The 12,878-nt window shown below is 46.6% G+C and overlaps 1 protein-coding gene across 2 annotated transcripts in view; it reads left to right on the top strand.

Annotated features, from left to right (window-relative positions):
- The window catches only part of LOC137316523 (dedicator of cytokinesis protein 2-like), a 1,021,473-nt gene that overhangs the window by 781,048 nt on the left and 227,547 nt on the right, over positions 1 to 12,878 (top strand). For both annotated transcript variants that reach the window (XM_067980505.1, XM_067980471.1), the window contains exon 32: positions 1,518 to 1,576. In XM_067980505.1, the coding sequence (XP_067836606.1) occupies positions 1,518 to 1,576 (59 nt within the window). The remainder of the gene's footprint in view (positions 1 to 1,517; positions 1,577 to 12,878) is intronic.

The raw sequence follows: 12,878 nt of genomic DNA, 5'->3' as shown, positions 1-12,878 counted from the left end.
AGAGCTCAGGTGCAGATTGGCAGAGCCAAGGCTCAGGAACTCCCAAGGGTGCATGGTAAATGGCAGACTTTGGAAACAGTCAGGCACCAGAGAGGATTCACAGGAATCAGTTAAGCCATTGCCACGGAGATCGACACACCCATCAGAGTAGATCGTTACAAATTCCAGAATATTGACTGTGAGCCCAATGTTATTAAGGGCCTATATGCCAGCATGTACTCTCTGGTTTCCCAACTCTAGTCTACTGAACACCCTGACTTCCCTCCCCCACTCCATCATCGCTTACAGAGCCTGCAACATCATGCCCCTACGCTCTGGAATTCTCTTCCTAACACCCCCCCCCCCCCTCCCCGCCTTGCCAAAGCTTTCCCACCCCTTTAAGATTCTCCTCAACCCCTACTCTTTGACGGCACCTTCAGTCACCTCTCTTACAAACTTCTCCCAAGTTCTGCTCGGGTCTGATCCCCACTTTGTGAAGAGCATTGGGATAATTCGCTACGTTAAAGGCGTTACGTCCGAATAAACACTCAAATTGGTGTGGCAATAACTAGCTGCTTTTATTTCCAGTCTCTCTGGAATATTCCATCAAAGAATAACAAAGTAATACAAGGGAAGACATTGGAGTGTCATTGCTACAAAGTGCTTACTCCCACCAGGGGGCCATCTAGTGTTGAGTTAACAATATGCAAGTACCATACACATCAAAAGGACATCTCCCCAAAATAAGTACAGGTTGTTGCTTTTGATGTTGATGGAATGAGCTGCACTGCTGTGGTGATGCTCTGAAATCTTCCCATTGTTCAAATAAAAATCACTGCGGTTCAAAACCTTTAGATACAGATGTATGAAGACCAGAAATTATGGTTCCTACTGTAGCTGTTTACCTTTGGGTCGTTCCTTCCGAATTTACATTATTGTTGGTGAATCAAACATCCTCTTTTTAAGTTATCTTACAGGAGCGCTATTGAGGGCAGACATGTCGCTGTACCACTGCGGGTGGGCAACGTGATATATAGAGCGGGGAGGTGAGGGGGAATGGAACCCTGGAGAACCAATGGCATTGTAGATCTAGGTTTTCATCGTGCCTTCAGGCCTCCACTTTCACTCCCTTTTACCGATTAATGAGGGGCCTCCAGCCTCAAACAGGCCTAACTTTGGAGCAGGGGCAGAAAGTGAAGATACATAAAGCAAGGATGGTTCACGACAGCACCTCGGCTGATCTGAAGTACTACTGGAACTTCACTTGTAATTTCAAATGGTGATGGGGTGGGGGGGGGGCCAGGTGGTCACTCCTTGCATCTTCAACTGGAGGAAATTGGGCAGAACAAAGTCAACAGGATCCTGATTACAATCAAAGTGCTGATGAGGGGGAAGAAGCATGGTTGGAGATATCTAACTGATAACACACTGCAACCAAGGGTCCAGGACTTAATCACACAGAAGAAATTGTTATGCATTTAAGTCCAGAGTCCTTCTCAGAGCACACCGTCTAACAGTTATACCCCTACATTCTACAGATATGGAGACATGAGAGGAATCATCGGGGCAGCAATCCGTGACATGTGGTACAATCTTGGTAAGGCTCTGGATTTTGTCATTATGTTTTCCCGTCCTTTCGTCTTGAATCTCCTATCTGTTTCTTTCCCTCTTCTTATCCCTTGCCTTCACTTTTTGTCCTTCGGTTCCAAAGATGTTCATAAGAACATAAGAAATAGGAGCAGGAGTAGGCCACACAGCCCCTCGAACCTGCTCCGCCATTCAATAAGATCATGGCTGCTCTTCTACCTCAACTCCACTTTCCTGCCCTATCCCCATATCCCTTGGTCCCCCTGTGTCTGTGTAGATTCTCCATAACTTCCCTTTATCAATGTTAAAAGTGGCTCAGTTGGTAGCACTCTCACCTCTGAGTCAGAAGGCTGAAGGTTTCAAGCCCCATTCTAGACACTTGAGCAGACAATCCAGGCTGATATTCCCAGTGTAGTACTGAGGGAGTGCTGCACTGTTGGAGGTGCCGTCTTTCAGATGAAATGTTAAACTGAGGACCTGTATGCCCTGTTGGGTGAATGTAAAAGATCCCATGGCATTATTTCAAAGAAGAGCAGGTGAGTTCTCCCCGGTGTCCTGGCCAATATTTATTCCTCAACCAACATCATCAAAACAGATTATCTGGTCATTATCACATTGCTGTTTGCGGGATCTTGCTGTGTACAAATTGGCTGCTATGTTTCCCTTCATTACAGCATCGACTACACTTCATTGGCTGTAAAATGCTTTGGGATATCCTGAGGTTGTGAAAGGTGTTATATAAATGTAAGTTCTTCCTTAATTTAAAGGTAGTTTATTTGAGGACAGTGTCATTGAGAACGGAAGCATTAGGCTCTCACTGTCGGTGGCACTCTGTAATGTAAAGGACACTCCAGACATCCAGATTTTCACTGGGCCTCACTAACTGGGTCTCGACTTCTAACTAAACCCACACAGCTGCATTCCCTCCCTTTTAAACTTCAGCCTCTGCTGTTGTAGCCGACTTCTGCACCGAGAGCAGCAGAACATGCTTTAGCTCTCCTAGGCCTGGGGGAGGGAGGATGTAGAAAAACATCAGCCAACGTTTCCCACTCCTGATCGCAAGGCAACAGATCCAGCTGGAAGGCGAACGCATCTGGTTCAGCTGCGATAATGCCCCCCATGGTTGAACGGTCTGCCAGCACTCGTTATCTACCCTCGGGCGTGACGGCTAGGTGAAACGCCGGTGGCCAACTGGCAACCTCATAACCACACCCAGCGGAAAATCACGAGGGGTGATTCCGTGACCGGGCAAGAATGGCACTTAAAGGGAGCACCAGAGTCCAGATCATCTGTAAAGCCTTTGGGAGAGGACAAGAAGGGAAGAAAATTGGCAACTTCAAAATTAATATTAATAAAAAGAAAGGACACAGTAAAAAGAGAACCCAAAACTAATAGAAATGGGGAAAGAGCAGGGGAGTGGTACTAATTGGTAGCTCTCTCACAGAGCTGGCACAGGCACGATGGGCCGAATGGCCACCTTATGTTCTTTATTGCATAAAATTGCATAGAATTTACAGCACAGAAATAGGCCATTCAGCCCAACTGGTCTATGCTGGTGTTTATACTCCACACGAGCCTCCTCCCACCCTCACCCCACCTCATCTCACCCTATCAGCACATCTTTCTATTCCTTTCTCCCTCATGTACTTATCTAGTTTCCCTTTAAATTCATCTGTGCTATTCACCTCAACTAGTCCCTGTGGTAGCAAGTTCTACATTGTCTCCACTCTCTGGGTAAAGAAATTCCTCCTGAACTCCTTATTGGATTTATTAGTGACTATCTTATATTTGTGACCCCTAGTTTTGGACTCCCCCACAAGTGGAAACATCTTCTCTATGTCTGCCCTATCAAACCCTTTCATGATTTTAAAGACATCTATTAGGTCACCTAATGATTCTATGATTATGATTGCGATAATGACACAAGCGTAGGTTGGTCGTCAGCACGGCAAGACGCAGAACACACAGATACGAATGTAATGTGGTGAAAGATGCAGAGAGGAAAAGAGAAAGAGACTGAGAAGAAGAAATGGAAATAAAACAAGAGGAAAAGAAAGATCTTGCATTTATATTACATAGAATTTAGAGCACAGAAACAGGCCATTCGGCCCAACTGGTGTATGCCGGTGTTTATGCTCCACATGAGTCGCCTCCCACCCTTCTTCATACTGTATCAGCACCTTTCATGACCTCACGACGTCCCAATGCCAAAGAAGTGCTTTTGAAATGTAGTCACTGTTGTAATGTAGGAAATGTGGCAGCCATTTTGCGCACAGCAGGGTTCCACAAACAGCAATGACCAGCTAATCTGCTTTTGTGATATTGGTTAAGGGATAAATATTGGGCAGCACACTGGGGAGAAGTCCCCTTACTCTGCTTCGAATGGTGCCACCGGATCTTTTACATCCACCTGAGAGGGCAGAGGGGGCCTCAGATTTATGACTCATCCGAAAGACGGCACCTCCCACGGTGCAGCACTCCCTCAGTACTGCACCGGGAGTGTCAGCCTGCTCAAGTCTATGGAGTGGGACTTGAACCCACGACCTTCTGACTCAGAGAGTGCTACCCACTGAGCCACGGCTGACACAAGAGATTGAAGGAAATTGCATTGACCCCATTGGTCGCTCCCTGGTCGACGTGACAGACATTGATTGCTGCTTTTAGCCGTGTTAATGTGTCCGGTCGGTGCCTCAGGTATTCAGCACCCGATTGAAAACCTCACGCCAATCTCTAGTTAACGGGCACACATCAAAGAACAACAACAACAACAACAACAACAACAACAACAACAACTCGCATTTATATAGCGCCTTTAATGTAGTAAAACGTCCCAAGGCGCTTCATATGAGTGATTATCAAACACAATTTGACACCGAGCCACATAAAGAGACATTAGGACAGGTGACCAAAAGCTTGGTCAAAGAGGTAGGCTTTAAGGACCATCTTAAAGGAGGAGAGAGAGGTAGAGAGGCGGAGAGATTTAGGGTGAGAATTCCAGAGCTTAGGGCCCAGGCAGCTGAAGGCACGGCCGCCAATGGTGGAGCGATTAAAATCGGAGATGCGCAATCAGCACAGACAGAGAATGAAACCCTGGACCTTCTACCTGATCATAGTCACGTGCTGGCTTTACCAACTCAGCCTTGAAGTTTGGTTTGTTGTCGGTAGTTGGGACAATCCATTGGAGCTCTAATGATCTCGGCTGTGAAGTGTTTCAGTTATGTGGAGAGACTGGAGAAGCTGGGATTATTTTCCTTAGAGCAGAGAAGTTTGAGAGGAGATTTGATAAAAGTGTTCAAAATCATGAAGGGTTTAGATAAAGTAAATAAAGAAAAACTGTTCCCATTGGTGTGAAGGGTTGAGAACCAGAGGACACAGATTTAAGGTGTTTGGCAAAAGAACCAAAGGCGACATGAGGAAAAACTTTTTGACGCAGCGAGTAGTTATGATCTGGAATGCACTGCCTGAAAGGGTGGTGGAAGCAGATTCAATCGTGGCTTTCAAAAAGGAATTGGATAAATACTTGAAGGGAAAAACACTGCAGGGCTACGGGGAAAAAGCGGGGGAATGGGACTAAGTGGATTGCTCTTACAAAGAGCTGGCATGGGCTCGATGGGCCGAATGGCCTCCTTCTGTGCTGTAATTATCTTATCATTCCATGATTCTGAGAGGCCAGAATTGGAGGATTGCAGAGATGTCGTAGGATTGCAGGGCTGGAGGAGGTTACAGAGATAAGGAGGGGCGAGGCCACGGAAAGATTTGAACACAAGGATGAGAGTTTTATAATCGAGGGCATTGACGGACAGGACGCAGATTGCTTGCCTGCAATGGGGTTTGCTTTCCAATCTGCAGGTTAATATTTTTTTTTCCGCTAGGTTTCGTGGACGGGTGCAGAATAAGGCCTGATAGGAAGTCATTACAAAATCCCATCTTACCAACCTGCCCACCATGGCCTGAATAATCAAAAGCAAAATACTGCAGATGCTGGAAATCTGAAATATAAACAGAAAATGCTGGAAATAGTCAGCATGTCAGGCAGCATCTATGGAGAGAGAAACAGAGTTAAAAAGTTTTTGGTCGATGACCCTTCGTCAGAACTGGAAAATGTTGATGATTAAACAGTTTTTAAGCAAGTACAGAGCCAGGGGAAGGGGAGGGGAGGAAGGAAATAAAAAGGGAAGGTCTCTGCTAGAATGGGGGGCAGGAGTGATTAAATGACAAAAGGAATGATGGTACAAGGCAAGAAGGGTGGTAATGGGACATTCGCGCCAGACAAGGGCCAGACAATGACCATCTCCAACAAGAGAGAGTCTAACCACCTCCCCTTGACATTCAACGGCATTACCATTGCCGAATCCCCCACCATCAACATCCTGGGGGTCACCATTGACCAGAAGCTTAACTGGACCAGCCACATAAATACTATGGCTACAAAAGCAGGCCAGAGGCTCGGTATTCTGGACGAGTGACTCACTTCCTGACTCCCCAAAGCCTTTCCACCATCTACAAGGCACAAGTCAGGAGTGTGATGGAATACTCTCACTTGCCTGGATGAGTGCAGCTCCAACAACACTCAAGAAGCTCGACACCATCCAGGACAAAGCAGCCTGCTTGATTGGCACCCCATCCACTACCCTAAACATTCACTCCCTCCACCACCGGCGCACTGAGGCTGCAGTGTGTACCATCCACAGGATGCACTGTAGCAACTCGCCAAGGCTTCTTCGACAGGACCTCCCAAACCCGGGACCTCTACCACCTGGAAGGACAAGGGCAGCAGGCACATGGGAACAACACCACCTGCACGTTCCCCTCCAAGTCACACACCATCCCGACTTGGAAATATATCGCCGTTCCTTCATCGTCGCTGGGTTAAAATCCTGGAACTCCCTCCCAGCACTGTGGGAGAACCGTCACCACACGGACTGCAGCGGTTCAAGAAGGCGGCTCACCACCACCTTCTCAAGGGGCAATTAGGGATGGGCAATAAATGCTGGCCTTGCCAGCGATGCCCACATCCCATGAACGAATAAAAAAAAAGTAAAGTAACAAAAGATGGGTCTAGAGGAGCTGTAAATGGCAAAATCAGAACCATTACCAGCACCTGCTGTCCGAAAAAAAAATGGGAGCAATGGTTATGACCTGAAGTTATTGAAATCAATATTGAGTCCAAAAGTGCCTAATCGAAAGATGAGGTGCTGTTCCTCGAGCTTCTGTTGAGCTTCATTAGAACAGTGTAAGAGGCCGAGGACAGAGAGGTCAGAGTGGGATTGGGATGGGGAATTAAAATGACAAGCGACCGGCAGGTCAGGATCACGCTTGCGGACTGAGCAGAGATGTTCAGCAAAGCGATCACCCAGTCTACGTTTGGTTTCCCTAATGGAGAGGAGACCGCATTGTGAGCAGCCTGAATAATCTCACCATCACTGAGGATGGAAAACGTGGCATTCGCTCCTCTATCACATGCCCCCAGTGTGGTTCAGTAGTTTACAACCAGCTGGTAAATTTGATAAATCATTCTCAACACAGCGGTGCGACAAAGCCATTTACTGGCCTATTCCCACCTGATACTTTAATACAATGGCACACTGCGAACAAGCTTTTTACCCTGATTATCTAGCGTGGAATGCACTCTGAATACCAATGTTGTTAACCAAACAACGGTCTTGCCTCGGGGCGACTGCAGGTTTTTTTTTAAAAGAGAATATATAATCCTGAAAAATTCAGATAAGAAATCTAAATGAGAAATCAGGCAAGGTTACGCAGAATGAATGGACAAGAGGGGAAAGTAGAGGAGTTTTATTATTCAGCGTCTGTGCAGAAGGAAGGCTATTAGCAGCACTAACGTGTACAGTTAAAATGAATAAACATTTTACACCTAAGTGAATAACTTACAGCTTGCTCCCTGAAGGGATTGTTGGTATATTTTCTCTTGAAATATATCTGTAGCCGACAGAGAGTGCTTGAACAGAAGAAAGAATGTCAGTTATCAGTGACAGTACTGTAAAACCAGCTCGGTGGTTAGGAGCTTGGAATTTTTTCTTTAAAGGTAATTCTCCTTGCTTCCCCTGCCCCCCTGACTGCTGGGCCTGGGATGTCGACCCTGAGCGACTGTGGGCCCCTTGGCCATTTCACCCAGCCTGCCGCCGCCAGACACAATGCATCCCACAGTTCTCTGTGCCAAACTAATTTCCCCAGACCCTCTGCGCTCTCGTTGACTTGACGCCTACCCCAGCTGGTGAGGTAAAAGAAAGAACTTGTGTTTCTATAGTTCCTTTCACGGCCTTCAGGACGTCCCAAAGCTCTTCACAGCCAAATGTAAGGAGTCTTACAACACCAGGTTATAGTCCAAAGCTGTTGGACTATAACCTGGTGTTGTAAGACTCCTTACATTTGTCCACCCCAGTCCATCACCGGCATCTCCACATCTTCAAGGCCAATGAAGCACTTTTGAAGTGCAGTCACTGTTGTAATCTCGCTAGAGCGATGCAGATTGTAAACCTATTTTAAAGATAATGTTTCTTTTTGAGCGACCCAATAGATCAGTGAGCATCTGATATTTGCAGTCGCCTACTAGGAGCGACAGCCACAACAGCCAGGGCGAGGAAGGGTTCGAATTGAATGCCTGGTCAGCGGGTGACAGCATTGCCAATCCATTCCACCTGCTTTTCTACTTTGAGGAAGTGCGCGGCCTGCATTTAAGGGGAAGCTCGGTGGACACATGAGGGAGAAAGGAATAGAAGGTTATGTTGAGAGGGCTGGGAAGAGGCTCGCATGGAGCATTAACACCGGCATGGACCAGTTGGCCTGTTTCTGAGCTGTATATTCTATGTAATTCTATGTAATGTGTTCCTGAGTGAACCAGTGGGGTTTCATGGTCACTTTATCTGGTGCCAGCCAACAAATTACCAGATTTATTGAATTCAATTTCACGACTTGCCAAGGTGGGATTTGAATTCCTGGCCTCTGGGTTGCTTGTCCAGTGACCACAACCACTAGGCTACCATTCTCTATTGTCTCCAGCCACGAGGCTACGGTAAGAAAGGAAAACTTGCATTTATATAGCACCTTTCATGACCTTACGACATCCCTAAGCACTTCACAACCTTCTCAAGGGCAAATGTAAGGAGTCGCCCAACACCAGGTTATAGTCCAACAGCTTTATTTGAAATCACAAGCTTTCGGAGCTTTGCTCCTTCGTCAGGTGACCTGACGAAGGAGCAAAGCTCCGAAAGCTTGTGATTTCAAATAAAGCTGTTGGACTATAACCTGGTGTTGTACGACTCCTTACATTTGTCCACCCCAGTCCATCACCGGCATCTCCACATCATGGCTACTTCTCAAGGGCAATTAGGGATGGGCAATAAATACTGGCCTTGCCAGCGATACCCACATCCCATGAACGAATAAAAAAAATATTCTTTCTTTCTCTTTCTGTCTCGTCCCATTGCTCCCTCTCCTGCTCAGTGTTCTTTCTCAGTTCCTCCATTATTCTGTACCCAGTCTTTCTACCCTGATTAAACCCCAATAGAACCGTTTAACATTGAAGTTGCAGTTATTTTGTGCTTTATCACACCTGGAGTACTGTGTGCAGTTTTGGTCTCCTTACCTAAAGAAGGATATACTTGCCTTAGAGAGGGTGCAACAAAGGTTCACTAGATTGATTCCTGGGATGAGGGGGTTGTCCTATGAAGAGAGATTGAGTAAAATGGGCCTATACTCTCTGGAGTTTAGAAGAATAAGAGGTGATCTCATTGCAACGTATAAAATTCTGAGAGGGCTTGACAGGGTAGATGCAGAGAGGCTGTTTCCCCTGGCCGGACAGACTAGAACTAGGGGTCATAGATTCAAGATAAGGGGTCAGCCATTTAGGACCCAATGAGGAAAAATTTCTCCACCCAGACGGTTGTGAATGTTTGGAATTCTCTATCCCAGAGGGCTGTGGATGCTCAGCCATTGAGTATATTCAAGACAGAGATCGATAGGTTTTTGGACACTAAGGGAATCAAGGGATATGAGGATCAGGTGGAAAAGTGGAGTTGAGGTCGAAGATCAGCCATGACCTTATTGAATGGCAGAGCAGGCTCGAGGGGCCGTACAGCCACCTCCTGCTCCTATTTCCTATGTTCTTGTCCGTAAGATGGCACAAATTGCTTCTGAACCAATGAATTACTTTTTGCAGTTATTGTTGTCATGTAGACAAACTCATGGTCCTACAAACAGAAAATGAGATGAATGTTCAGTTTTGCCCAGGAATTCAGGATACTCCCTGCTTTTCTTTTATAGCACCGTGAAATTTTTAACAACTACCTGATCAGGCAGACGGGGCCTCAGTTTAATATTTTATCCAAAGGATGCCACCTCCTACAATGCAGCACTCCCGCAGTACTGCACTGAACTTTCAGCCTGGCATTCGGGCATACTTGCGGAAGTCCTGGAGTGGAGCTTGATCTCACAAACGTCTGACTCAGGCAAGAGCCAAATTGACACCAGGGGGTAAACTTTAACCCCACGAACGGGTGGGTTGGGGGCAGGTGGGAAGGTAAAAATCGTAAAATCCGACCTCAACCCACCTCCAACCCGCCCACTTCCGGTTTTAACGGAGGCGGGTCGGAGGGGCAGGCGACCAACCAGCTCTCAGGAGGCGGGTCGGTCAGTAAAATCTTTTAAGGAGGCTGCGGGCCTCCATTTTGACAGGTTTTTTTTATTTTTAACTCCTGGGGGCCGGGATTCCCGAGCCTTCTTCACACTATGTAAGAGGAGGCGAGAAGGCCCGGATCCGCAGGTAAGTGCCTTTATTGCACTGCATGTGGACCCGGAGGAGCAGGAATGTTTCCTCCAGGCCCAACAAGCCTACCTGCCGCGATCCCACACATGTGATCGGTCGACCCATACCCCCCTCCTCATGATCTCTACCCCCCTCCTCCTGATCTCTAACCCCCACCTCATAATCTCTGACCCCCCCTCCACAATCTCCGACCCCCCCGCACGATCTCCGACCCCCACCCCTCACGATCTCCGATCCCCGCTACAATCTCCAACCCCCCTCACAATCTCCGAACTCCACTCACGGTCTCCGACCCCCCCTATGGTCTCCAACTCCCCCGACGATCTCCAACACTCCCACGATCTCCGACCCCCCCCCCCACCGATGTCAAACCCCCATGACTGAGCGCCTGGCAGCCCCCCAAATGACCGCCGACCCCAATGACTTCCCCAATGACCAACACTCCCAATGACTGCCCCCCCCGATGACCCCTGGCCCCAACCCCCCCCCCCCCCCCCCCCGATGACCGAACTCCCCCCACCCTCAATGACCGACCCATCCCCACTCCCCCCATCTAAGACTTACCTGGCATCTGCTCCCTGGCTGTTCTTCTGTCTGACTAACGGCCAGCCTGTTAATCTGGCTGGCCTATCGGGCGGGAAACCTTCAAAAAAAATGAAAGACAGCCTTACATCAAAATCATAAGGATATCCGGAATTCCCTCGCCCCCCCCCCCTTCCCTGCTCTGCATTAAAATTTACCCCAGATGTTGTGAAATGTAAGCTATCTCAATTTTATCCTCCAGGCTGCAATCCATTCATTAGTTGTGGAACAATCTATTGCACTGCTCCAAGAGGACCATTCAAATTTCAAAATAGCATAGATGCATTTAAGAGGAAGCTAGATAAATTCATGATAGAGAAAGAAATAGAAGGATATGCTGATAGGATTAGATGAAGATGGGTTGGAGGAGGCCCATGTGGAGCATAAACAATGGCCTGTTTCTGTGCTTTACATCCTATTTAATTCTATGTAAGGTCAAATGCCGCATGTAATGTGGTACTTTTTCAAGGGCAACAATAGCCTCCTCATACCTCACCCAATCACAGGGTAAATAGGGATGAGGGAGCTCATTCGGCTTGTCTTAGGTTTTATTCAACTCCATCTTGAATGAAAGCCTCCATTACCCTAACTGTAAAACTATTCCATTGATCATTCTGCATGAAGTTGTTCTTCCTGACACCTGTCGTAAATTATCCATTCCCAATATTAGTCAATGTCTCCTTTTCTATGGTCGTGGCTTACCTTGAAGTAGTGCTTTAGGTTTGCCTTTTGAGCACATAACATAGCCTGACACTCCAGTGCTGCACTGCCGGAGGTGCTGTCTTTCTGATGGAAAGTTAAACTGATTCCCTGTCTGCCCTCTCAGGTTGATGTAAAACATTCCAAGGCACTATTTCGAAGGAAAGTGGGGGGTTCTCCTCGGTGTCCTGGCCAATATTTGTCCCTCAACCAACATCACTAAAAACAGATTATCTGGTAATGTACACTAGCAAGAAATATAAAAACAAATTGTAAGAGCTTCTACAAGTAAGTAAAAAGGAAGAGATTAGCAAAAGTAAATGTGGGTCCCTTAGAGGCAGAGACAGGAGAAATTATAATGGGGAATAAAGAAATGGCAGAGACATTAAACAAATATTTGCTATCTGTCTTCATAGTAGAAGACACAAAAAAATCCCGGAAATAGTGGGGAACCAAGGGTCTAATCAGAGTGAGGAACTTGAAGTAATTGAGATTAGTAAAGAAAAAATACTGGAGAAATTAATGGGACTAAAAGCCAACAAATCCCCTGGACCTGATAGGCTACATCCTAGGGTTTTAAAAGAGGTGGCTGCAGAGATAGTGGATGCACTGATTTTGATCTTCCAGAATTCCCTAGATTCTAGAACGGTTTGCGCAGATTGGAAGGTAGCAAATGTAACCCCGCTATTCAAGAAAGGAAGGAGAGGGAAAACAGGGAACTATAGGTCAGTTGGCATGACATCAGTAGTAGGGAAAATGCTGGAATCCATTATTAAGGACGTAGTAACAGGGCACTTAGAAAATCATAATATGATCAGGCAGAGTCAACACGGTTTTGTGAAAGGGAAATCGTGCTTGACAAACCTATTAGAGTATTTTAAGGGTGTAACTAGCAGGGTAGATAAAGGGGAACCATTTTCAAAAGGCATTCGACAAGATTCTACACAAAAGGTTGTTACACAAGATTAGGGCTCATGGGATTGGGTGTAATATATTAGCATGGATTGAGGATTGGTTAACATACAGAAAACAGAGAGTTGGAATAAACAGGTCATTTTCAGGTTGGCAGGTTGTAACTAGCGGGGTGCTGCAAGGATCAGTGCTTGGGCCTCAGCTGTTTACAACCTATATCAATGACTTAGACGAGGGGACCAAGTGTAATGTAGCCAAGTTTGCCGACGATACAAATCTAAGTGGGAAAGTAAGTTGTGAGGAAGACGCAAAGATGCTGCAAAGGGGTATAGAC

This window comes from Heptranchias perlo, chromosome 1 (assembly GCF_035084215.1).
Source record: "Heptranchias perlo isolate sHepPer1 chromosome 1, sHepPer1.hap1, whole genome shotgun sequence".
Classification (NCBI taxonomy): domain Eukaryota; kingdom Metazoa; phylum Chordata; class Chondrichthyes; order Hexanchiformes; family Hexanchidae; genus Heptranchias; species Heptranchias perlo.
This window is presented reverse-complemented; position numbering and strand designations above follow the sequence as displayed.